The following is a 27,694-nucleotide window of genomic DNA, read 5'->3' as shown; positions in this document are numbered from 1 at the left end:
AGCTGTATGCCATCTCCTCCTGTATTAGCCCTCGTTCACACGTTATTTGGTCAGTATTTTTACCTCAGTATTTGTAAGCTAAAATGGCAGCCTGATAAATCCCCAGCCAACAGTAAGCCCACCCCCTGGCAGTATATATTAGCTCACACATACACATAATAGACTGGTCATGTGACTGACAGCTGCCGGATTCCTATATGGTACATTTGTTGCTCTTGTAGTTTGTCTGCTTATTAATCAGATTTTTATTTTTGAAGGATACCAGACTTGTGTGTGTTTTAGGGCGAGTTTCGTGTGTCAAGTTGTGTGTGTTGAGTTGCGTGTGGCGACATGCATGTAGGGACTTTTGTGAGATGAGTTTTGTGTGGCGACATGCGTGTAGCAACTTTTTGTGTGTCGAGTTGCATGTGACAGGTTAGTGTAGCAAGTTGTGTGCAGCAAGTTTTGCGCATGGCGAGTTTTGCGCGTGGCGAGTTTTATGTGTGGTGCCTTTTGAGTATGTGCAAGTTTTGTGTGAGGCAACTTTTGCATGTGTTGCAACTTTTGTGCATGTGGCAATTTTTCTGCGTGTGGCAATTTTTCTGCGTGTGCAAGTTTTGCGTGTGGCGAGTTTTGCACGTGTGGCGAGTTTTGCATGTGGAGAGTTTTGCGCGTGGCGAGTTTTGAGCGGCGACTTTTGTGTTTCTACTTTTATGTGGCGAGGTTGGTGTATGTGTGGTGAAATGTGCACTGAGGGTGGTATATGTGTTCGAGCACGTGGTAGTGTGTGGCGCATTTTGTGTGTGTGTTCATATCCCCGTGGTGGTGTGATTATCCCATGTTGGGGCCCCACCTTAGCAACTGTACAGTATATACTCTTTGGTGCCATCGCTGTCATTCTTTAAGTCCCCCTTGTTCACATCTGGCAGCTGTTAATTTGCCTCCAACACTTTTCCTTTCATTTTTTCCCCATTATGTAGATAGGGGCAAAATTGTTTGGTGACTTGGAAAGCGCGGGGTTAAAATTTCACCTCACAATATAGCTTTGACGCTCTCAGGGTCCAGACGTGTGACTGTGCAAAATTTTGTGCCTGTAGCTGCGACGCCTCCAACACTTTTCCTTTCACTTTTTCCCCATTATGTAGATAGGGGCAAAATTGTTTGGTGAATTGGAAAGCGCGGGGTTAAAATTTCACCTCACAACATAGCCTATGACGCTCTCGGGGTCCAGACGTGTGACTGTGCAAAATTTTGTGGCTGTAGCTGCTACGGTTCAGATGCCAATCCCGGACATACATACATACATACATACATACACACACACACACATTCAGCTTTATATATTAGATTTTCATTTCTGTTCAGGTATAGGGTCAGCTCTTGAAATATCAGCGACAAATGCAATTGTGCAATCAGATATTGGTCTATTTATGTTAAGGGTTTATTCACACAACTCCATAAAAGTTGTATGAAGACCTAATACACCTGTGTTCCAACAGATTAAATCCCAGATTACCTTTGTAAAGAGGTATTTATTTATTTTATGGGAGACTATTCCAGTACCCAGAGGATTTGTGACCCACACTGTTCTGCCGGACCTTGACGTCTTCTTGCATTACTTACAACCTTGGAGTCGTAGCACCTGTAGATTTCCATACTTCCTATTGGATTTCAATGGAGAGGTGGCCATGCGGTTTCGTTAACAATTTGCTCCAGGACTCGCTCATTCTCCGTATCTGTGAGTCCCAGCTGCCTCACCAATGTGACATGTCTGACTGACGAAGTGTTGTCCTTGAAGTGCTCAAAATGGGTTATTTCATTCACGGGCGTCTCCTGCAGATAGCAGTGACAGATGTTTTGCGGTCAGAGACTGTATCCAGAAAGTCAATTTATCACCGTTGCAGCGGCAGACACATGGACATATGTACGACTCCATATTTTGACGATATTCTGCCTTAGAAGAAGTGCTTCTACTTACAGTGGGGCAAAAAAGTATTTAGTCATTCAGCAATAGTGCAAGTTCCACCACTTAAAAAGATGAGAGGCGTCTGTAATTTACATCATAGGTAGACCTCAACTATGGGAGACAAACTGAGAAAAAAAAATCCAGAAAATCACATTGTCTGTTTTCTTATCATTTTATTTGCATATTATGGTGGCAAATAAGTATTTGGTCAGAAACAAAATTTCATCTCAATACTTTGTAATATATCCTTTGTTGGCAATGACAGAGGTCAAACGTTTTCTGTAAGTCTTCACAAGGTTGCCACACACTGTTGTTGGTATGTTGGCCCATTCCTCCATGCAGATCTCCTCTAGAGCAGTGATGTTTTTGGCTTTTCGCTTAGCAACACGGACTTTCAACTCCCTCCAAAGGTTTTCTATAGGGTTGAGATCTGGAGACTGGCTAGGCCACTCCAGGACCTTGAAATTCTTCTTACGAAGCCACTCCTTCGTTGCCCTGGTGGTGTGCTTTGGATCATTGTCATGTTGAAAGACCCAGCCACGTTTCATCTTCAATGCCCTTGCTGATGGAAGGAGGTTTGCACTCAAAATCTCACGATACATGGCCCCATTCATTCTTTCATGTACCCGGATCAGTCGTCCTGGCCCCTTTGCAGAGAAACAGCCCCAAAGCATGATGTTTCCACCACCTTGCTTTACAGTATGTATGGTGTTTGATGGATGCAACTCAGTATTCTTTTTCCTCCAAACACGAAAAGTTGTGTTTCTACCAAACAGTTCCAGTTTGGTTTCATCAGACCATAGGACATTCTCCCAAAACTCCTCTGGATCATCCAAATGCTCTCTAGCAAACTTCAGACGGGCCCGGACATGTACTGGCTTAAGCAGTGGGACACGTCTGGCACTGCAGGATCTGAGTCCATGGTGGCGTAGTGTGTTACTTATGGTAGGCCTTGTTACATTGGTCCCAGCTCTCTGCAGTTCATTCACAAGGTCCCCCCGCGTGGTTCTGGGATTTTTGCTCACCGTTCTCGTGATCATTCTGACCCCACGGGGTGGGATTTTGCGTGGAGCCCCAGATCGAGGGAGATTATCAGTGGTCTTGAATGTCTTCCATTTTCTAATTATTGGTCCCACTGTTGATTTCTTCACTCCAAGCTGGTTGGCTATTGCAGATTCAGTCTTCCCAGCCTGGTGCAGGGCTACAATTTTGTTTCTGGTGTTTTTTGACAGCTCTTTGGTCTTCACCATAGTGGAGTTTGGAGTCAGACTGTTTGAGGGTGTGCACAGGTGTCTTTTTATACTGATAACAAGTTTACAGGTGCCATTACTACAGATAATGAGTGGAGGAAAGGGGAGACTCTTAAAGAAGAAGTTACAGGTCTGTGAGAGCTAGAAATCTTGATTGTTTGTTTCTGACCAAATACTTATTTTCCACCATAATATGCAAATAAAATGATAAAAAAACAGACAATGTGATTTTCTGGATTTTTTTGTCTCAGTTTGTCTCCCATAGTTGAGGTCTACCTATGATGTAAATTACAGACGCCTCTCATCTTTTTAAGTGGTGGAACTTGCACTATTGCTGACTGACTAAATACTTTTTTGCCCCACTGTACATAATTAAAGGAGTTGTCCAGGACTAAGGGTACCGTCACACATTGAAATTTCCATCGCTACGACGTTACGATTCGTGACGTTCTAGCGATATCGTTACGATATCGCAGTGTCTGACACGCAGCAGCGATCAGGGATCCTGCTGAGAATCGTACGTCGTAGCAGATCGTATGGAACTTTCTTTCGTCGCTTGATCACCCGCTGACATCGCTGGATCGTTGTGTGTGACAGCGATCCAGCGATGTCTTCGCTTGTAACCAGGGTAAACATCGGGTAACTAAGCGCAGGGCCGCGCTTAGTAACCCGATGTTTACCCTGGTTACAAGCGTAAACGTAAAAAAACAAACCGTACATACTCACCCGTCGGTGTCCTTCAGGTCCCTTGCCGTCTGCTTCCTGCTCTGAGTGCCGGCCGGAAAGTGAGAGCAGATCACAGCAGTGCTGCGCTCTGCTCTCACTGTACGGCTGCACTCAGAGCAGGAAGCAGACGGCAAGGGACCTGAAGGACACCGACGGGTGAGTATGTACTGTTTGTTTTTTTACTTTTACGCTGGTAAGCAGGGTAAACATCGGGTTACTAAGCGCGGCCCTGCGCTTAGTTACCCGATGTTTACCCTGGTTACCCGGGGACTTCGGCATCGCTCCAGCGCCGTGATTGCAACGTGTGACCGCAGTCTACGACGCTGGAGCGATGATTATACGACGCTGCGACGTCACGAATCGTACCGTCGCAGCGATGAAAATTTCAATGTGTGACGGTACCCTAAGGAATTGATGACCTATTCTTAAGATAGGTCATCAATATAAGGGGTCCGACGTCTGGCACCTCAACCAATCTGACGTTGATTATCTCAATATCTTGGTCATTGATGACCCCATTAAGATAACCACGTGGTCAAATCCTGTATAAATACAACAGAAAAAACCTCTGTGTGTATCTCTGTGTGATGCAGAGGTACAGTAGGGCCCCTCTAGACTGATTCATACAAATCGGAGCTTATATGGAGCTACAACATGCCCATGTGCATGCTCTCTAACGCCAGACACATTAGACAGCGGTTGGCCGAACTGTCTATTGTTCTGCTGACAGCCATCTTTTGTGACTGCCCATTCACCAAATTGCCTGGCTCAACAATGCGTGCCTGGGTTCCTTATGTGAGAGCCGCTGCCTGACTCTTCTGGAAGCTTCTTATCTCAGAAGACAATAAAAGGATTGGAAATACAACCGGTTGGACACTTTTCTTCCTCGACATCATCTGTCGGTGAAGCCCCCATGGACTTTTAGCGTCCAATCCGCGGCAAACACTGAAGGAATACGCCCCATGGAAACATACCCTTAGGCCACATTCACTTGTTGAGTATTTGGTCAGTTTTTTACCTCAGTATTTGTCAGCCAAAACCAGGAATGGAACAATCAGAGGGAAAGTATAATAGAAACACGTCACCACTTCTGTATTTACCACCCACTCTTGGTTTTGGCTTAGAAAAACTGAGGTAAAAAACTCACCAAATACTCAGCCTGTGCACATGGTCTTATTCTGATTTTGATGACCGTTTGTCATACACAGAACGGAGCGGTTGATAGCGATGCCGTTGGATTTAAATCCACTATATTTGTGCTCCATTCGATTTGATGTTTCGGGAAAGACGCCATTCAAGTAAAAAATCTGTCGAGTTCTCTTGCTCTTAAAGCAGCTGGATGTAAGCCAGTCAGTCATGTTTGCCACTTCTGGCTTCTGGAGAAATGATGTCCCTGGTGAAAGAGTTAATTCAATTAGCAACCGAAGCAAACCGCATGTATGAACGCATTACTACCTATATGGAGTAGTGGGAGCCACAGGGGTAAATGACATGTACGCTCCCTTGGTAGATGTCTGAAGTATAATCCTTGTGCACTAAACCTTAGGACCGGACGACTCGCAGGCATCTTGTTTTGTTTTTTGGGGTTTTTTTTGCATATCAGTCTCTCAGATTATATACATTATATACATAGACATCATATTATGGGATTGCCACTATTTGACCATAATGGTTGGCAACCAGAAGTGTAGCCTTAAAGAGTAACCATCATTTTAATATTTGTATTTTCCTAAATTACCTTAGTAATGCACATAAAAATAATCACCTTTGTAATATATCTTACCAGAGAAATTTGCTTCTTTCTCCTAGATGTTGTTTTACTCCCAGGTTAGAAGTAAAATCTGTTTTCAGTTAATAAAGACTTTCCCTTTACTGAGAAAGGAGATGACTGTTGCTGCTCATAATATTCTATGAAGAGGGATGAGTGTAAGACACGGACTGTCATGATCTCTGCAGGCAGAGATCATAGCAAGCCTATAGAGGGACAAGCTCTCGGAAGATGGAACTATACTGACCATGAACTAAGCCTGCCGCGCAACTAGAAATAGCCAGGTAGCATTTCCTATTTATCGCTAGATGCCCAGCTCTGGCCTAAGACCTAAATAGCTAGCAGAGGGAAATATAAGACCTGGCTCACCTCTAGAGAAATATTCCAAAGAAGACAGTAGCCCCCCACATATAATGACGGTGAGTTCAGATGAAACAACAAACGCAGCAGGAAAATAGTCTTAGCAAATTTGAGGTCCGCTTACTAGATAGCAGAAGACAGATAGTATACTTTCATGGTCAGCAGAAAAACACTAACAAAACACCATCCAGAGATTACCTTAAACTCTGGCATTAACTCATAACGCCAGAGTAGCAATCCCTGATCAACGAGAGCTTTCCAGACACAGTAACAAAACTTCAGCTGTGAACTGGAACAAATAGGCAAAACAAAACATGGACAAAAGTCCAACTTATCTAGTAGTTGTCTAGAAGCAGGAACAAGCACTGAGAGGCATCAGATAACATTGTTGACCGGCAAGAAACCACCAGAGAAATGAGCTTAAATAGCGACACCCACTACTGATGGAACCAGGTGAAACAGGAAAGAGGATGACAAGTCCAATTCCACAAGCGGCCACCGGGGGAGCCCAGAATCCAAATTCACAACAGTACCCCCCCCTCAAGGAGGGGGCACCGAACCCTCACCAGATCCACCAGGGCGACCAGGATGAGCCCTATGGAAGGCACGAACAAGATCAGAAGCATGAACATCAGATGCATTGACCCAAGAATTATCCTCCTGGCCGTAACCCTTCCAGTTGACCAGATACTGGAGTTTCCGTCTGGAAACACGAGAGTCCAAAATTTTCTCCACAACGTACTCCAACTCACCCTCAACCAACACCGGAGCAGGAGGCTCAACTGAAGGTACAACAGGTACCTCATACCTGCGCAATAACGACCGATGAAAAACGTTATGAATGGAAAAGGACGCAGGGAGGTCCAAACGGAAAGAAACAGGATTAAGAATCTCCAATATTCTATAAGGGCCGATGAACCGAGGTTTAAACTTAGGAGAAGAGACCCTCATAGGGACAAAACGAGAAGACAACCACACTAAATCTCCAACACAAAGCCGAGAACCAACACGACGATGACGGTTGGCAAAACGCTGAGTCTTCTCCTGGGACAACTTCAAATTGTCCATAACCTGCCCCCAGATGTGATGCAATCTCTCCACCACCGCATCCACTCCAGGACAATCCGAGGATTCCACCTGACCGGAGGAAAATCGAGGGTGAAACCCCGAATTACAGAAAAACGGGGACACCAAGGTGGAAGAACTGGCCCGATTATTGAGGGCGAACTCTGCCAATGGCAAAAAAGCAACCCAATCATCCTGGTCAGCAGAGACAAAACACCTCAGATATGTCTCAAGGGTCTGATTAGTCCGCTCGGTCTGGCCATTAGTCTGAGGGTGAAAAGCAGACGAAAAAGACAAATCTATGCCCATCCTAGCACAGAATGCCCGCCAAAATCTAGACACAAATTGGGTACCTCTGTCAGAAACAATATTCTCAGGAATACCGTGCAATCGGACAACATTCTGAAAAAACAGAGGAACCAACTCAGAAGAAGAAGGCAACTTGGGCAGAGGAACCAAATGGACCATTTTAGAGAAACGGTCACAGACCACCCAGATGACAGACATCCTCTGGGAAACAGGCAGATCTGAAATAAAATCCATCGAGATGTGTGTCCAAGGCCTCTTAGGAACAGGCAAGGGCAACAGCAGTCCGCTAGCCCGAGAACTACAAGACTTGGCCCGAGCACAAACGTCACATGACTGCACAAAGACTCGCACATCTCGTGACAGGGAAGGCCACCAGAAGGATCTTGCCACCAAATCCCTGGTACCAAAAATTCCGGGATGACCTGCCAATGCAGAAGAATGTACCTCAGAGATGACTCTGCTGGTCCAATCATCCGGAACAAACAGTCTATCAGGCGGACAACGATCCGGTCTATCCGCCTGAAACTCTTGCAAGGACCGCCGCAGATCAGGAGAAACGGCCGACAAAATTACTCCCTCCCTAAGGATACCTGTGGGTTCAGAATTACCAGGAGAGTCCGGGTCAAAACTCCTAGAAAGGGCATCTGCCTTAACATTCTTAGAACCCGGTAGGTATGACACCACAAAATTAAAGCGAGAAAAAAATAAAGACCAGCGCGCCTGTCTAGGACTCAGGCGTCTGGCAGTCTCAAGATAAATCAAATTTTTGTGGTCAGTCAATACCACCACCTGATGCCTAGCCCCCTCGAGCCAATGGCGCCACTCCTCAAACGCCCACTTCATGGCCAAAAGCTCCCGATTCCCAACATCATAATTCCGCTCTGCAGGCGAAAATTTGCGAGAAAAGAAGGCACAAGGCCTAATGACGGAGCAGTCGGAACCTTTCTGCGACAACACTGCCCCAGCTCCGATCTCCGAAGCGTCAACCTCAACCTGAAAAGGCAGATTCACATCAGGCTGACGCAACACAGGGGCAGAGGCAAAACGGCGCTTAAGCTCCTGAAAGGCCTCTACAGCATGAGGGGACCAATTAGCAACATCAGCGCCTTGTCTGGTCAAATCAGTCAGTGGTTTAACGACATCCGAAAAACCAGCAATAAATCGGCGGTAAAAGTTGGCAAAGCCCAAAAATCTCTGAAGACCCTTAAGAGAGGAGGGCTGAGTCCAGTCACAAATAGCTTGCACCTTGACGGGATCCATCTCAATGGAAGAGGGAGAAAAAATATACCCCAAAAAGGAAATTTTCTGGATCCCAAAAACGCACTTAGACCCCTTCACACATAAAGAATTAGACCGCAGAACCTGAAAAACTCTCCTGACCTGCTGGACATGAGAGTCCCAGTCATCAGAAAAAATCAGAATATCATCCAGATATATTATCATAAATTTATCCAGAAAATCGCGGAAAATATCATGCATAAAAGACTGGAAAACTGAAGGGGCATTAGAAAGACCAAAAGGCATGACCAAATACTCAAAGTGGCCCTCGGGCGTATTAAATGCGGTCTTCCACTCATCCCCCTGCCTGATCCGCACCAAATTATACGCCCCACGAAGATCAATTTTAGAGAACCATTTAGCACCCTCTATACGAGCAAACAAATCAGTAAGCAATGGCAATGGGTATTGATACTTAACAGTGATCTTATTCAGAAGCCGATAATCAATACATGGTCTCAAAGAGCCGTCTTTTTTTGAGACAAAGAAAAACCCAGCTCCCAAGGGAGAAGAAGATGGACGAATATGTCCCTTTTCCAAAGACTCCTTTATATATTCCCGCATAGCAGCATGTTCCGGCACAGACAAATTAAACAAACGACCCTTTGGATATTTACAACCCGGTATCAAATCTATGGCACAATCGCACTCACGGTGCGGAGGTAACGACCCAAGCTTGGGTTCGTCAAAGACGTCTTGATAATCAGAGAGGAACTCAGGGACTTCAGAGGGAATGGACGACGAAATAGAAACCAAAGGTACGTCCCCATGAATACCCTTACATCCCCAGCTCAACACAGACATTGCTCTCCAGTCCAAGACTGGGTTGTGAGACTGCAACCATGGCAATCCCAGTACCAAATCGTCATGTAAATTATACAGCACCAGGAAACGAATAATCTCCTGGTGATCCGGATTGATACGCATGGTTACTTGTGTCCAGTATTGTGGTTTATTATTAGCCAATGGGGTGGAGTCAATCCCCTTCAGAGGAATAAGAGTCTCCAAAGGCTCTAAATCAAAACCACAACGATTGGCAAAGGACCAATCCATAAGACTCAGAGCGGCGCCAGAGTCAACATAGGCGTCCGTGGCAATGGATGACAAAGAGCAAATCAGGGTTACAGACAAAATAAACTTAGACTGAATGGTGCCAATGGAAACAGACTTATCAAGCTTCTTTGTACGCCTAGAGCATGCTGATATAACATGAGTAGAATCCCCACAATAGAAACACAATCCATTCTTCCGTCTAAAATTCTGTCGCTCGCTCCTGGACAGAATTCTATCACACTGCATACTTTCTGGCGTCTTTTCCATAGACACCGCCAGATGGTGCACCGGTTTGCGCTCCCGCAGACGCCTATCAATCTGAATAGCCATTGTCATGGACTCATTCAGACCTGCAGGCAAAGGGAACCCCACCATAACATCCTTAACGGCATCAGAGAGACCTTCTCTGAAAGTTGCCGCCAAGGCGCACTCATTCCACTGAGTAAGCACAGACCATTTACGGAATTTTTGGCAGAAAACTTCAGCTTCGTCTTGCCCCTGAGATAGTGCCATCAAAGTTTTTTCTGCCTGAAGTTCCAAATGAGGTTCCTCATAAAGCAAGCCCAAGGCCAGAAAAAACGCATCCACATCGCGTAACGCAGGATCCCCTGCTGGCAATGAGAAGGCCCAATCTTGAGGGTCACCCCTGAGCAAGGAAATCACAATCCTAACCTGCTGAGCAGGGTCTCCAGCTGAACGAGACTTCAGGGACAAATAAAGCTTACAATTATTTCGGAAATTCTGGAAGCTAGCTCTATTCCCTGTGAAGAACTCCGGCAAAGGAATTCTCGGCTCAGATACCGGAGCATGTACCACAAAATCTTGTAAATTTTGTACTTTCGTGATGAGATTATTCAAACCCGCAGTTACACTCTGGAGATCCATTATTATCAGGTGCACACAGAGCATACAGAGATTAGGAGGAGAGAGAGAAAAAAGACTGCAGCAAGGCAGACTGGAGGAAAAAAAAAAAAAAAAAAAAAAAAAAACAATTCCAGCAGACTTCTTATAACTCTCCTTTCTCAACCTGGGTCTTTAACACTTTATTGGCCGGTCAAACTGTCATGATCTCTGCAGGCAGAGATCATAGCAAGCCTATAGAGGGACAAGCTCTCGGAAGATGGAACTATACTGACCATGAACTAAGCCTGCCGCGCAACTAGAAATAGCCAGGTAGCATTTCCTATTTATCGCTAGATGCCCAGCTCTGGCCTAAGACCTAAATAGCTAGCAGAGGGAAATATAAGACCTGGCTCACCTCTAGAGAAATATTCCAAAGAAGACAGTAGCCCCCCACATATAATGACGGTGAGTTCAGATGAAACAACAAACGCAGCAGGAAAATAGTCTTAGCAAATTTGAGGTCCGCTTACTAGATAGCAGAAGACAGATAGTATACTTTCATGGTCAGCAGAAAAACACTAACAAAACACCATCCAGAGATTACCTTAAACTCTGGCATTAACTCATAACGCCAGAGTAGCAATCCCTGATCAACGAGAGCTTTCCAGACACAGTAACAAAACTTCAGCTGTGAACTGGAACAAATAGGCAAAACAAAACATGGACAAAAGTCCAACTTATCTAGTAGTTGTCTAGAAGCAGGAACAAGCACTGAGAGGCATCAGATAACATTGTTGACCGGCAAGAAACCACCAGAGAAATGAGCTTAAATAGCGACACCCACTACTGATGGAACCAGGTGAAACAGGAAAGAGGATGACAAGTCCAATTCCACAAGCGGCCACCGGGGGAGCCCAGAATCCAAATTCACAACAACGGACATCCTGCTGCAAGTTCTCTTGAAACTTGCACTTCAACTCAACGGATTAAAAAAAAATAATTGTAACTGATATTTTAGGACAACTTGCCGTAGAATGTCTGTGTCCGGCCTCTAGTTCCTTCCTCCTCCATAGAATAGTATGAGCACCAACTGTCATCTCCTATCTCAGTAATGGGAAATCTATCTTCACTGAATACAGATTTTATAGATTTCACCCTTGAATTTAGATTAAAAAAATAAGTCCATGAGGAGAAAGAAGCAGATTTACCTGATAAGATAGATTACAAAGCTTCTTATTTTCACATGTACTATTAATTCAGGAAATTAAAAATAAAACGATGGCTACCTTTAAGTTATATGGCGAGAAAATTGATTCAAATTATTATTTTTGTTTTGCCGAATACCAACATGACCCCTTTGTTGTTTCTAGTAAACATTTTTTTTTTAGCCATTTACTTCAGTGGTAGGAAAAAGAAAGTCAAGAAAATACTGCAACTCTTTCCCTAGCAGGGATTTTAGCAGGGAACCTTTCCTATGTTGGGCGTTAATTTTTTGCTGATGTCCGTCCTTTATTTCCCGATGTATTCCCCCCTGAAAACATACAATTAGACGTACCTAATAAAAGTCTTAAAAGTTTATTTAACTTGATTTAGTTTTGCGTGGCCCGTGCCCTCTGCCAACAAGTGCAGTCATTTTTGGCTGTAGCAACGTGAGAACGCGGACTATAACCTAACGACGCCGCTGAGAAAGGCGGCTCCATAGCTGTTCACCCTCCTCGGTACGTAGACGAGCCATCCATTCTGAATGATTTTGGACACTATTTACTGGGAATTAAGACTCGATAGTTTGGAGTTTCTGTCCGCCCCCAGAGCTGTAATGTACGTTTCCATGCAGTTCTGATTTACTGTGACTTTTGAGACGATCTGTACTGATTCTCTGAGTCATTTAGTGGGGGATATGTCTTATATAAAAAAAAACAGTTTAATACAAGAGTGGGTGAAAAATACTTTGTTTAAATGGCAGACTGAAAAAATAAAAGTATAAAATTTAGAATTAAAAGAGACTGCATTTCTATGTAGTATGTGATTACATTCTACTATGAAGGATCACTATAAAATATTAAAGGGGTTAACTTCTATATTGATGATTGATGTCAGACTTGTGGGGCCCAACTTCTAGAAGCCCCAAAATTCAGCCATTCGCCGCTCCGGACAAATGTGCATCTGCAAGTTTTGCACCACCAACATTGAGGACAAATGCTATGAAATCCCATCCACACAAAGCAGAAACAAATACACACTGAAGGGTGACCGTCACTGAAGATTTCCAATTAACGGCATGTCAAATCACGCTGCAGATTTTCACTGCGGATTTCACGCCTTGACATCTGCTTCAATTCTGTAGCGGCGCTGCAAACACAACGTGCAACAACAACAAAAAAAGTGCGATTTAGGATTTTCTGCAGCTGACGACTGATCACTATGACAGCGGTTAACTTATCGGGATTAAGTTCAATGCAAGAATCATGATAAAGGAAGCGGCTGACATCGGAGGAAAATAAAACTTCTTCCATCCAGAAGCATGAAACATACGGGCATGGAACGCAGACCACTAGCTCGGCCATGGCCGTTTCGCTGTACTGAAAGCTTCCTCTGGACTCGTAGTGAGCCGTGCCTCGTGATGAAACCTAGGCAAGAGTGCAGTAAAGCAAAACTGCTGTCGCCTAGCTTGCGGTCTGCGTGCCATGCCCTTATGTTTTACACTCTGGAATTGAAGCAGTGATATTTTACCGCTTGCGATATTCTGCTTGGGTAAATTCTGTATAGCATGATCATATCACGGTGCAGTTGGCATGAACAGTCATTAACCGTCAAATAGGATACATTATAATCTTAGCTTTGCTGATTTGCATTTCTGACAACTAAAGGAACTTTATTGGGTTCTGTATAAGTTGTCAACTAGTTATGTTAAAGCTGACCATACATATGAGAGCTCTCGGTCGAGGGTTCGTGTGTTGTCAGTGGACAAAGTTTCTGATTCCTCTTTCCTTGTCTCATCTCCTGTGAAAGCAAAAGGATCAAGTGTTAGACTTTTGATTGGTGAAACCGTCCGACTTTCATCTAATGTGTATGAGAACCTCAATGGTGCACAACTTTCGGAAACGAGTAACATTGTTCTCATCCGCAAATAGGACCATTGCTGACAGGTGATCCACTACTGATCGTCCTGTGCACATCAGAAGGGGCTGTCGTCCTGTCGAAATGTCTACCTAGGTTTTTAAATGACCGCCAAACCTGTTGCCGATTGGTCGTCATTTAACACGTCTCCAATGTATAGTTAACAGTATGGGCGTGGATAAAACAATAAGTATACATGTTCGGCTCCAGTGGTCCTTTCTAGGGTCGGAAGCAGTGATGTCACCAACCACCAGTAACCTAATCTCAGATTGGCTTCTCTAGACCCTGCAGCCAATCATCGACTGCAGTGGTCAAGTCACTGGTGGTCGGTAACCTCACTGCTCCTGGGTTCAGCAGAGACCTCCTAAATTGGCATCACTGGAGCTGGGACCCGAATGGTGGGAGTGAATATCAATATATATTCTTCTATTGTTTTATATTCCCCTGGACCCCAGGATCCCAATGCTGAATTTTACTTTCTGATCCTTTTAAACAGAAGTATCTAGCTACATGATCCTATTATAGAGATACATTCACGAATCTTACCAGGGATCAAAGCTTTTCCTAATTCTAGTTATTCCACCTTTTCATCCCTATGGTTTATATATGACGGTCCATATTATACTATGAAAACATAACCCGGCTGCGCTCATTCATTGTCACTTAGCTTTGAACAGTTAAAAGGGTCGATTAATCGGATCTGCTGCACTTCGGACAAACACCTTATTATCCTCAGCTCACTCTATTATTTGCTGTTGCCGCTGGATAGCGAGCAACAGGGGGGCTGGCATCGGCGGAGCGTGAAGCTGCTGCCAGCTCAGGAATAGAAAAGCAGATGGCAAACTCGCGCCTATTTTTAGCTGCCGCCAAGCTTGGCAGCTCCTTTATCAAGAGGCTGCTGCCATTAACTATTTTCCTGCCAGTGCTGCCCCAGCCAGAATCTGAAGTGGCTGCAGACTTTGCTTAGTCAGAGGAAAAAAAAAAAACCTTAATGTTTTACGAATCCAAGAAAATGCCTACGAGGTGCCCGCCGTCAGCTTCTGCCGAACCACTGTGCCAATGCATGACCTGATGTCAATTTTTTATTTTATTTTTTTTTTCCATCTTGTACAGATCTCAGAATTGTCCTCCATTGTTTGCATTAGGAAAGCTTAAGCCATATTATCACCGTTGTTTTTTTTTCTTTTTTCATCCTGGTGGAAATACACACATCAGCCCTGGTGCATTCCCTCCGCTGCTGCCGAGGTATTGTTCGGAGACACGCTGCTGCCATGGCAACTTGGGCACACGGAATTTTAATTAGCGTGGCCACCGAGGTCTGCCACCAGACGTGAATGTTATCGCGCAGCTGTCGACACGTCTTTCGCCTTCTCATAGGATGCTAAAGGTCTTTTAGGTATGGCACGTTGGGCACAAGCATCCGAAGAGCATCGGTCTACTCCTTGTTATTCCCTATGATATTGTCACATTCCGATACTGTGTCATTCCAAACATTTCCTCTACGAGAGAGCCATGGAGCTGACAAATAGAAAATAATGAAACCGCAGACCATCCAGACCCTTACTACAAGCTGACGATAAACAACTTTCTGTAATACTTACCGTAGTTGTTTTTTTTGTTGTTTTTTTAGGATGCCATAAAAAAACAAAATAAGCCAAAAAGAAGTTCTTGATAAAGACTGGAGAGAGCAGTTTTCGGAGTTAGTGTATGAACAAACCACGTCTTTTTCAGGCGGATTTTGTTCCCCGACCCACCTGAAAAAGCGCCGGCTAAATGATCAAAAGACTGAACACATTAAATTCTATCTAAAAACGACTTGCTGTTCTTATGTTCAGTCTTTTTGTTTTGTTCCTCCAAAGACGACAAGCGTTTAAAAGAAGTGACCGTCGGGGCTTACGTCCGAACTACTCGCAAAATGGGATTCGGGCGGTACACCATAATGATGCCGACAGAGCGAACGTGCTCTGACCGACATCATTTTCAGGCATGTTCTCCTATTGGAGGTGGACACATGGACGAGGCCACCGAGCGTGTAACTAAGCGCAATGTGAAAGCACACCGAGTCCCAACAGAAGGAAAAAGAAGAAACATTTTCAGCAAAGTGAGGCCATGCTTCACTTTGCACATTGGCACTTACATTGGGGCCATTTTCTGCCTGTACACAGATCGTGTTTATAGGCTACAATGATCGTGACACATTGCAGAACTGCTCAGCTCCTCCAATACTGGAGACAGACTCAATAGATCATTCCTGGAGTCCTCCTCTAGTGTCGGAGGAGAGCTGTGCTCCGCCATGTATCTCTGCTTCCTTATTTATATCGAACAGATCCCGGACCTCCACCAGACAAAACTTCTGATAGGTCTCCAAGTTTTGTAAAAGTGTACTTCTGCTTTAAATAATAACTCCGTACGTCAAGGGCCAACGTGCTCTTTTTTTTCTTCCAGAATTACAAATTGGCAAACTTCCTTTTTCAGATTCTTTGATATTTCGGATACATTCTCCACTATTTATAGTCTCTTTAGAACTTTTGGATTTCTGGAGACCTGATTGAAAAAGTAAAAAAGTATAAAAATAAACCCCATTGGGAATAGCAAATCTCGTATTATTTGTTGTCCCTCCGTAGGATCAGTTGACCATGTTCATAAAGTTTTGTTGTCTTTTCTATGCACTGATACAGGATTGTGTTTCTTGCGTTCTCATTTTTGGATAAATAAAATAAAAAGACATTATAGGAATACCATGAAAAAGGACTATGTAGTGCAGATCCTAAGGTGGTGCAAGAATTTATTGTGTGTGTTCCTTGAATTCCTGTGTGATTCTTCACCTCCTGTGACCTGCACTTGGCATAACCCAGATTATCACTTTTGCTCCGACTGTTCCTTTTAAGGTATTGCTTAGTTTAGAGAATTTATCCACTAAACAGGGAATTCTTAGCTGGTAAAAGAGGGTCCTAATTTCAGGACAGTCCTCTAAAATCACAGGCCTACTATAAAGAAAACATTTATCACTTGTCTATTGCCTGCCCACTTAAAATGTTCTCAAAAACTGTCAAATAATATTGTCAATCAATCAATCCATCCTCCATTGGTTTCTGCACCTTTTGCGTTTTCCATCCTGCTACATAACCGCTGCAGTCAGTCACTAGCCGCAGCTACGACCAATGTGTCATTACAGCAGTGAATGATTGGTCACAGAGGATACATGTTCACCCCTATGTGTTGACCAACGTGTCTTCACTGGTGCCAGTGACTGAGTAAGGTGGTTACAGAGACCGGGGGAGGGTTTGGGAAGCTTTGTAATGGGATGTAGGGGGTAAACCTGTGACCGGTCCAGATATCGCAGTCTGTACTTGGATGATGATCATGAATGTTGGATGTGTGAAAGCAGCCCAAGTGTAAGAAATTTTGATCAAACCTTTTTGGTAAAGTGGAAAAGAGAAAATTAATAATTGTCTATTTTTGCTGATTTTCGTGATGTGTATAGATGATGGTGTGAGAGCTGCCCCTGGAGGAATCTGCTTATGAAATATGAATGTTCTATGATGGACGGATTCCCAAAGACTCAGCGTGATGCCCAACGTGTAAATGAGAAGTCAGCAGGTCCCCCAACCAGGAGGACGGCCCCTCTGGCCCTCTAATTATGAGACTGTCCTCTGAACATTGGCAAATTAGCTGGTGGGAAATGTAGCGTGGAGGCCTCCAGGGTAGGAGCTCTTCGAGTCTCTTTGCATGTTCTAACATAATCGTGTTGGAAGAAAAAAAAAAATTGAAAAAGACGTAATAAAAAGGAAGGAGCGTAGGCATTTAAAGGATCTGAATATCAATCATATTTATTGTACTCAATTAAGCCTTTATAGAGGGTTGTCCAGCAGATAAAAAAAAAAAAAAGATAGCAGAGACCCTCTTCTTCACTGATCCCCTGCAGTTTCCATTCCAGCCCTTCCCTGGTCCCCGCTGGTCCTTTTCTGTTTCCGACCATCTTGACCTAGCCCAGCCCATGGTTGGCCTCGTGGGCATTTCCCGTCCTGTCCATCGGTCTCTTCCATGTAGTTTTCTCATGTAAGGTTTTCAATTCGACAAGTCTGATGGACAGGTCCGGTCACACGCTGCTCCACCATACACCATTGTATGGACTGGAGATCGGTGTAGTCTCTGAGGAAAGCTGCACCAACAAGAGCCGGAGGAGAACTGGTCATACCTATACGTTGCCAACACATCTGATATATAAAGATAACATGTCTGACCCCCGTAAGTGGGAACTCATCCTGCAGCCAAACGGGCAACATTTCTAAAGACACCCAATTACAAAGATGGACAGACCCGTTAAGTATCCTGGACCAAGGGAGCAGGATAAGGGATGGAGGGGTTGTGGCTGTGGTAAGGGATCATACCAGTTACCATCAGTGTGGTTTTATTGATTAAAAGAGTTGCCAGCTTTCAGAAAATTTCAGACCCCTCGCTCTACTCAGCCTTACCAGTTCCACGGCTTCGTCACCGTCGCAGCTCCCGGCGTCTGATATTGGCTGCATCCATCATCAACATATTTATTTTTGTTTGTTGTACACAACTGAATTAGCAATGTGAACGGTCATATTTCCTATAGGACTCTAATAACTATTGTGTCCTCGGGGGAGCGGGAATCATGAATTTTAGACAATTAAAGCTCTGTAAAGGCTATGTAAAACTTCACATACACACATTTTTTATTGTTTGCTTTTTACATGCAAAGTTAAAAGGGGCATTCCCATCTCCAAGATCCTATCCCAATACCTCCAATTAGAAATGTAGTATAGTTCTTCTGATTCACATATATATCTTACCAAATATGAAAAAGGAAGAAATCGAAAACCTGATTTTTTTTATTTTTTTTTATTAGTATCAAAAGTTTTTTTTTTCACACCAAAGTTTATTTGGTGTGAAACATAAACAGTAAAAAATGAAAAACTTTTTTTTCCCAATATTTATGATTAAAGATTTTTTTTTTTTCTGTAGAAACTACACTGTAATGTATATGTACCCTGAAGCGGTACTAAAAAAAAAAATACTATTTGATATCCTTAAAACAGAGCCTCATACAGGCATGTTAGTGATAAAATAAAAAGTTATGACTTCCAAAAAGCAGAGAGGTAAAGCACATGTACAATACCACTCCATCAACAGAGCGGGGACAGAAAACCCAAATCTTGTGTATAGTGGCGGTCCCTGTGGTCAGACTCTGACTAGTGATGAGCGAGCGTGCTGGGATAAGGCGTTATCTGAGCATGCTCGGGTGCTAACCGAATGTCTTCGGCGTGCTCGAAAAATATTTTTAAGTCCCCGTGGCTGCATGTCTCACGAGTCACGGCTGTTCGACAGGCACAACACATGCAGGGATTGCCTGTTTGTTACGCAATCAATGCATATGTTGCGGCTGTCGAACAGCCGCGAGACATGCAGCCGCGAGGACTCAAACATATTTTTCGAGCACGCCGAAGACATTCGGTTAGCACCCGAGCACAGTGCTTCCCTGCCTCCTGATGATGGACAGTTTGGTGGCATTGTCACATTGTTTGTCCAAAAGTGGAGGCATCATGGAGGAGCGCAGGGGCACTGAAGCTGCACAGATCCGGAGCTAACAGTGTGCTCCAGCTCCCTTCTGAGCAGCGCTTACAAGATCTTTTAGACTTCAGCCACCTCTGCTAGTCTTGCAGGGGTGGTCTGTAGCTTGGCCAATGAGCAGTAAGCAATAAAATAAAAAAATGGCTTCTTTCTTGAATACACAAGTAAATTACAAAGTTAAGTTTTTTGTACCCCCACTTTGCAATGTACATGAAAATAACCGTTTTTTCCATCAGCGATTCATTGTGATAGTTTACGTACAGATCAGCGATAGTTCAGCGCACAAAATGGCTTTTGCCGCTGGATGCAGGTGACAGCAGCCCTCTCTAGAAGTGACATAGAGTCTGCCTTAGCAGACAGAATCATTTTGGGAGCCGTTAGACGGGCCATTTCATTTTTTTTTTTTTGTTCCTTGCTTTCCCACACGTTTACTCTGACAAGTACTAAGATAGACAGCTCGCTGCTTCAGAACAATGTGCTGCCGAGAACAAGCGTGAAGCTCCTTAGCACAAGTAATTGACACCTTCTACAGGGAAGTCAAGCCAGCCGACGAAACTGTAAAGAGGAAACAATATGTCAGTGGATCAACGTGAAGCATTTTCAGCCCGAAAATGACGGTAATTTAGGTCTCATCTGATTCAATTGCGATGTTCGTGTTGCTTCCAAATCGCTCATTCTTGGCTCCTTATTTCCAATAAGTCTTTTTTTATATAATACATCATTTTTATTTTATGCATTTTTTTTATTTCTTTTACGCTTGCAGTCGAATAATCTAGATTTAGCTTTCCTGATATATTAAATTTTTATTGAGTTTATTCATTATTATTTTTTGTGAGCCTCAGAGCTGAAAATCCCACATTTCCAAGACCAGAAATCATTTATAATTTTAGGTTGTTGCTGTTTTTCGTAGCTTTATTTATTTTTTTCTTCTGTTTAATACTTTTGCCTCGGGGCATTTTCTGCTGTTAACGTTTCAGGTTTTGCATAGTTAATGCTGTACAGACAGACTGATTATGTCTTCACTAATATTATTGACATCATGGCAGTTTATACATTTTATGATTTGTTTTTATAATCCTGTAAATGCCTTTAAGATAATTTTAGATTATGAAATATTTTTTTTACTGGCGTTGTAAACTTGGCAATACCTTTTTTTTTTTTTTTTGGAACACTGGTAGCAAGTGTTCTTTTCTACTGCAGGGGAAGTGAAGTATTACATGGCTTTTGTTAAATTTGATTTTCTTGTGCACAAACATGTAGGGAGATGAAATGATACCTCTTAGCCACTCTCTGCTCTGCCCGATGAATGACAATCCTAAAAATGTCCTGAACTTCAAATTTCTTAATTGTTTGAAAAATGAGTTCTCCAAAGCAGAGACAGACCTTTTATAAAGGTTCAGTATCTTTATCCAGTAGCATATACCATGTCATTTTTATAAATTATACAAACCTTCAAATTCGATAAATTCTGACTGCTTGCAGCCTCCACCAGGGGGAGCATAGGAGCTCACGACATACATATGCTCTTAAAGGGAACCTGTCATCAGGTTTTAATTTGAGAGCAACATAATGTAGGGACAGAGACCCTGATTCCAGTGATGTGTCACTTAATGAGCTTCATAGTGTACTTTTTATAATTCACATCAGAAGTAGATGATCACTAGAGGACTATGAAACCTGCTGCCAGGTTTAATAGTCCTCTAAGCACGCCCCCAGCACTGATTTGGCAGCTTTCTGCCTATGCACAGTCTATACAGAAAGCTGCCAATCGGTGGTATAGGCGGGGTTAGACAGAGATCAGCATTTAGAGAACTGAAAGATCTGCAGCAGAGAAAACGGTGATTGTGCCAAAACTGCAGAAAGCAGCCCAGTAAGTGGCAGATCGCTGATCTGAAAAGGGGTAGCAAAAACCTGGTGACAGATTCTTTTTAATTCCTAGCCTAAATCTTAAACTGCATAATGTAAGATGGTACTGTACGTCAGAGCTTTGTTACCCTATCGTGCCAGGTAATCTCGAATTGTGTTCACAAGTTTTTGGAAAACGCTTCCCAAATGGATGAAAAACGTATTTTTGCAAAAAAAGGACTTGGCCATCGGCGCTCACGTATCTGCATCTACATGGTGCTTTAGTCTGAACTCTGCAAACTGTATCGATCCTTCGTCTACATAGTTTGCAGTGGACGAATTATGCAGTAAAAACTGTATCAAACATGCAACCAGCCAACAAATGGTTGACCTGCAGGCCGGTTTACACAAGCGATGATCGGGTACGAGCCTCGCTATGGACGTTTGTTCTGCCGATCATCTTTCCTTGTAAAAGTGTCTTTAGTATTTGTAGAATATTCTATATCTTAGAAGTTGAGACTTGTATTTGGGTTAAAGTCTGCTTCTACCGCCGTTTTTCCCCAGGAATTGTTTTTGCAAATCACAACTAAATTGTTCCAGTCCATAAAATGTGAGATTTCTATAAGTCGGAGCGGAGACCGCTCAGCGAAGGTGTCGCTTGTCTTCCCTTCTCTTGCTTCACTGGGTATGAGATAATTCATCGAGGACCACTGGGTATTGCGGATTTATCGTGCGGGCTTGTGCAGATAAGAGATGATAACAGCTGTGCCTTATGTTGTCTTACCAGGATTCGGCCCAAGAGAGCGTCATCAAAAGAGACATCCACCGCACGTTCCCTGCACACGATTACTTCAAGGACACGGAAGGGGATGGGCAAGATTCTCTCTACAAGATCTGTAAGGTGAGACGTTACATTTGGGGAAATTTTGTCCAAGGCGATAGATCACCTGCACCGACTTTACCAATGACCGCGGGATTTATGCGTCTAGAGTGAGACTTCCCGGGACATTTCTTATCTGATTGATTGAGTTTCCTTTGTAATCTCCAGCTTACCTTGGCATATCTCCATTATCCATCTACAACACTCCAGGGAGCGGTTCCTCATGATAGCATTTCTCACTGCCGAGTACACGGCGGCACATAACAGATGTGTGCATGTCCCGGTCTAAGGATGCGTCTAACAAAGGCAAAAGTATCACATAAGAAGGAGAATGGGAAATATAGGCTACAGGGAATATTTACTGTGACTCTGCTCCAGTGGACATTTCTATGAATTAGTAACATACATTTCATTTAAAAAGAATATATGTTTACCTGATACTGATCTAGCTGCTGAAAGCGGCGACCCACTCTTAAAGGGAATCTGTCAGCGGGGATTCACCACCCAAATTATTTATGTGGCTCTTTCACAGACAAGTCCAGCAATGCTTTTACATGGCCGGCTCCTCTGTTACTGAGTAATCGGCATTTGAATTGACGTGCAAGTGAGGCAGGAGAGTTGAAACCTCCGTCACTCCAGCTCTTTTCCTGGCTAGCACTGTATTCTCCTTCCCCAATTTTTCGCCCTTAAAAATTGGTTACACTGGTGGCTCGTATAACCCTGCTGGTGTCAGTGAGCTCTTTACCAAAAGCCGTTCTGTCACACGTTAGTAATGGCAGATGGCGTGGGAGCAGATGTTGTATAGCGGGGGCGAGAGGTCCCACCGGTGTAAGACATACAGCTTGTTGCACCCGAGGGTCAAGGTGCTGTATGTTATACACTGGGGGTCAATGGGACAAAATAAAAACCTGAATGTAATGTTTAAAGGGAACCTGTCACCCCCAAAATCGAAGTTGAGCTAAGCCCACCAGCATCACGGGCTTATCTACAGTATTCTGTAATGCTGTAGATAAGCCCCCGATGTGTCCTGAAAGATGAGAAAAAGAGATTAGATTATACTTACCCAGGGGCGGTCCCGCTGCGGTCCAGTCCGATGGGCTTCGCGGTCCGGTCCGGGGCCTCCTATCTTCATACGATGACGTCCTCTTCTTGTCTTCACGCTGCGGCTCCGGCGCAGGCGTACTGATTTGCACTGCAGTGCGCAGGCGCCGGAAAGGTCAGAGTGGCCCAGCACCTGCACACTGCAATACTTTGCTCCTGCCGGAGCCGCAGCGTCAAGACAAGAAGAGGACGTCATCGTAAGAAGATGGGAGGCCCCGGACCGCGACGCCCATCGGACCGGACCGCAGCGGGAACGCCCCTGGGTGAGTATAATCTAACCTCTTTTTCTCATCTTTTAGGATACATTTGGGACTTACCTACATATTTCCAGAATGCTGTAGATAAGCCCCTGATGCTGGTGGGCTTTGCTGACCTTCAATTTTGGGGGTGTCAGGTTCCCTTTAAAGGGACTATTCGGGATTTTCACATTGATAACCTATCCTTAGGATAGGTCATCCATCTCTGATTGGTTGGGGGGCCACACAATGCACCCCCGCCGATCAGCTGTTACAGTTTAGGCGGTAGGCGGAACCGCTCAGTTGCGGAGAAGCACAGAACAGCTCAATCGACAGAATAATGGCCGCAGCCAGGTACTGCTCATCCAACCCCTACGGGCGTCGCACCCCCTCCGATCAGACATTGATAACCTATCCTTACAATAGGCCTTCAATGTTAAAGTCCCGTACAATCCCTTTAACAGCTGTGTCCCAATACTTTTGTATTTGCCCCATTTTTGCCTTCTAAATTAATAAAGCTACTAATATATGTGCTATGAGCGATGCAGGCCTGCGTTAGCTGATGCCGTTGTTTGTAAATCATTCATTTTATTTTTCGTGTTCTGCTCCGAACCCGTCTGTCATTGCAGGGTCATATCGATAGAAAACATTGCAGGGGCAAAATATGATAAAATTGTGCAAAACCTGAGTATTTCGTGGTGCACATTGTGTGTGTTATACGGGGATGCGACAGGTGGAAGAAAATAAGTAAAGACCTGCAGGATGACAATTGTTAGTCATTCATCCGCCAGAAATAAATTCTCGTGGATCCCTTTGTGCTGATCACTCGGACCTCTGCATTCTTTGCTTTCTTTTGCAGGCATACTCTTTATACGATGAGGATATTGGCTATTGTCAGGGCCAGAGCTTCCTAGCTGCGGTGCTGCTGCTTCATGTGAGTAACAGGCGATGTGATTCATGCAGCGGGGGAGGCTTTCCAGCATCTACAAGTGATGGGGGACTGGAAACACTGAGACATTGCCAAGGGTTAACTCTTAGCATGCTGCACAGTCCGGCACATGATTTATGCTTTTAGTGAATAATGTTTGGTCTGAGCGGCGATTTACCTAAAATGTGTAAATATAGCATGATGGGATTCAGTAGGAGATCAGAACCAGCCCATGTTTTAAACAGGTTTTTGTGCTTAAAAAAATGGCAATTTTTTTTGTTGATGTTTTTTTTTCCGGAATAGTTTTCAGGAGGCTCCTTATCATCAGAGGCAGGATTACAATGACAGGTTCCACCTCTATACACAGCTGATGAATCAGGATCCGCCAGTCGCAATAGCTGATGTCACACCTCACCACCTCCTTCTCCCTTCACAATGACCTTTGCACACGCTCATTAGGTGCTTCAGTAAAAGACAGTCTGTTCGTTACTGCCTATGTACATGTAAATTTCCTGAAAAACAGGAACCGATTCATCATTTGTGATTTATCAAAAGTAACTTTCCTCTCTTTGTCTTATGTAGACGCTGAGGTTTTTTGTCCCAAGTTCTTCAAAATGAGGCATGCAATTTATGAATTTGGCGCAAAATAAAAAAAAAGTTCCATTTTCCCTATTCTTGCCAGTTTTTGTGATTTTATTTTTTTTTTAGCAGCAAGTGTCACAAATGCTTAAAAATTTTTTATAAAACGTGCAAATTTGAAGACTCTTCCAGAAACCTTACTCTATGGGGGGGATTCAACTGTTGGTTAAAGTTTAATTTTATGAATCCGACTAAAAAAACAAGATAATCAAAGTTGTCGAGGGGAAAAAAAGACATTGTTTTAAAAGAAAGGATACTTAAAAACTAGCACAAAGCATTTAGAGAATAAGATGCAAATAATAAAGCCACTAAAAAGGTGTAAATTACTCCAGAAAAGCGGAGAAACAGCAATGATGAAGCAGAGCCTTTTAAGTCTAGAATTGCCCCAAGTGGACACCGAAAATCCAAAGATTGTTTTTAATATTCTATTAAACTTGAACGTTGGAAACATATAAAAAGAAAAACACTTTTAACATGACCCACTGATTAAATCAGGGTTTTATTATTTGATGATACTTTCTTTTAAGAAATATCGTAGGTCACCTTGGAGATGTCTTGATTTATGTTGCTGTCTTGTTACACAGACCTGCCTTGTACCAGTTAATTTCCTCACTCACATCATTGTATTATTGCTTTGGAATTGTATCAGTTTGTCTTTCTGTAAATCCTATGTGGTCTTCATAGCAAAAGATTTTCACAACCAAATCACATAAACATAATTAATAGAAATTCACCATCATATTATACCCTAGGGGAAACTTTTTTTTTTTAACTTAAATGTATGTATTTGAGGCTACATATAATTTTTTGCCATTGGGGAAATGCATGTTCAGTAGTGATGGGTGAACATGACCGGGACAACCCCTTATCTGAGCACGTTCGCTCATCGCTACTGCTCAGTCGTAAGCGGAAGAAGGAGAATCTCCCGTGAGGTCGAGGTTTCCAGCCTTGGTTCACACCGTCTTTTCGATGAATGCCCAGTATCATTGTGTAATAAAGATATGTAGGGGTTATCCACATTAATTGCATGTTTTTGGAGCTAAAAATCATCTTTTGTAATTGAATTTTGTTAAAATTGTTGCACCGTTTGGCCTTTCCAAGCTCTTTGTTTCCCTGCACAGTCAACTTAGATGTGGACCGTTCAACTTAGATGTGGTCCGTTCAACTTAGATGTGGACCGTTCAACTTAGATGTGGACTGTTCAACTTAGATGTGGTCCGTTCAACTTAAATGTGGTCCGTTCAACCTAGATGTTGTCCGTTCAACTTAGATGTGGTCCGTTCAACTTAGATGTGGTCCGTTCAACTTAGATGTGGTCCGTTCAACTTAGATGTGGACCGTTCAACTTAGATGTGGACCGTTCAACTTAGATGTGGACCGTTCAACTTAGATGTGGTCCGTTCAACTTAGATGTGGTCCGTTCAACTTAGATGTGGACCGTTCAACTTAGATGTGGACCGTTCAACTTAGATGTGGACCGTTCAACTTAGATGTGGTCCGTTCAACTTAGATGTGGTCCGTTCAACTTAGATGTGGTCCGTTCAACTTAGATGTTGTCCGTTCAACTTAGATGTGGTCCGTTCAACTTAGATGTGGTCCGTTCAACTTAGATGTGGTCCGTTCAACTTAGATGTGGTCCGTTCAACTTAGATGTGGACCGTTCAACTTAGATGTGGTCCGCTCAACTTAGATGTGGTCCGCTCAACTTAGATGTGGTCCGTTCAACTTAGATGTGGACCGTTCAACTTAGATGTGGTCTGTTCAACTTAGATGTGGTCCGTTCAACTTAGATGTGGTCCGCTCAACTTAGATGTGGTCCGTTCAACTTAGATGTGGACCGTTCAACTTAGATGTGGTCTGTTCAACTTAGATGTGGTCCGTTCAACTTAGATGTGGTCCGCTCAACTTAGATGTGGTCCTTTAAACTTAGATGTGGTCCGTTCAACTTAGATGTGGTCCGTTCAACTTAGATGTGGTCCGTTAAACTTAGATGTGGTCCGCTCAACTTAGATGTGGTCTGTTCAACTTAGATGTGGTCCGTTCAACTTAGATGTGGTCCGTTCAACTTAGATGTGGTCCTTTCAACTTAGATGTGGTCCGTTCAACTTCGATGTGGTCCGTTCAACTTAGATGTGGTCCGTTCAACTTAGATGTGGATCGTTCAACTTAGATGTGGTCCGTTCAACTTAGATGTGGTCCGTTCAACTTAGATGTGGTCCGTTCAACTTAGATGTTGTCCATGGCCATAAATAAGTTAAAAAGCAGAGAAAAAAGACAGATAACAGTTACAAATGTAACATAAAAAAAGCTCACTCATGGAGTCTCATTTAAAGGAATATTCCCATCTCCAAAATCCTGTCTCAATATGTAGTAGGTGTAATGATAATATTTGCGAATACCTCCAATTAGAATTGTTGTATAGTTCTCCTAATAACCTATATCGGTTACCCCATGTGCAAGGCATTTCAGTAGCTAAAGTATCCATGGTTACAACCACTCATAGTGACAGTTGGAGGTTAGTGGTTGTAACCACACATACCTAAGTGGCATGGCTTATCAGAAGAACTATACTACATTTCTAATTGTAGTTATTTGCTAAAATTATTATTATACCTACTATATATTGGGATAGGATCTTGAAGATGGGAATACCACTTTAACTCATTCTATAGTTAGCAGTAGGCAGTGCAACCCCCAGGGTATAGAAAGGCAAGCGGTGCAATTTTTTTAAACTAAAACCCAATTGCAAAAAT

The 27,694-nt window shown here is 43.3% G+C and overlaps 1 protein-coding gene across 5 annotated transcripts in view; it reads left to right on the top strand.

Annotated features, from left to right (window-relative positions):
• Positions 1-27,694, top strand: part of RABGAP1L (RAB GTPase activating protein 1 like) — a 268,486-nt gene that overhangs the window by 157,776 nt on the left and 83,016 nt on the right. For all 5 annotated transcript variants that reach the window (XR_013218588.1, XM_077277811.1, XM_077277812.1 and 2 more), the window contains 2 exons: positions 21,945-22,058; positions 24,234-24,308. Coding sequence is in view for 4 of the 5 variants with exons in the window: in XM_077277811.1 (XP_077133926.1) it covers positions 21,945-22,058; positions 24,234-24,308 (189 nt within the window). In the remaining variant the exon portion in view is untranslated. The remainder of the gene's footprint in view (positions 1-21,944; positions 22,059-24,233; positions 24,309-27,694) is intronic.

Source organism: Ranitomeya variabilis, chromosome 8, assembly GCF_051348905.1.
Source record: "Ranitomeya variabilis isolate aRanVar5 chromosome 8, aRanVar5.hap1, whole genome shotgun sequence".
In the NCBI taxonomy this organism is placed as follows: Eukaryota; Metazoa; Chordata; class Amphibia; order Anura; family Dendrobatidae; genus Ranitomeya; species Ranitomeya variabilis.
The sequence above is the reverse complement of the archived record's forward strand: the minus strand, read 5'-3'. Positions and strand labels throughout refer to the sequence as shown.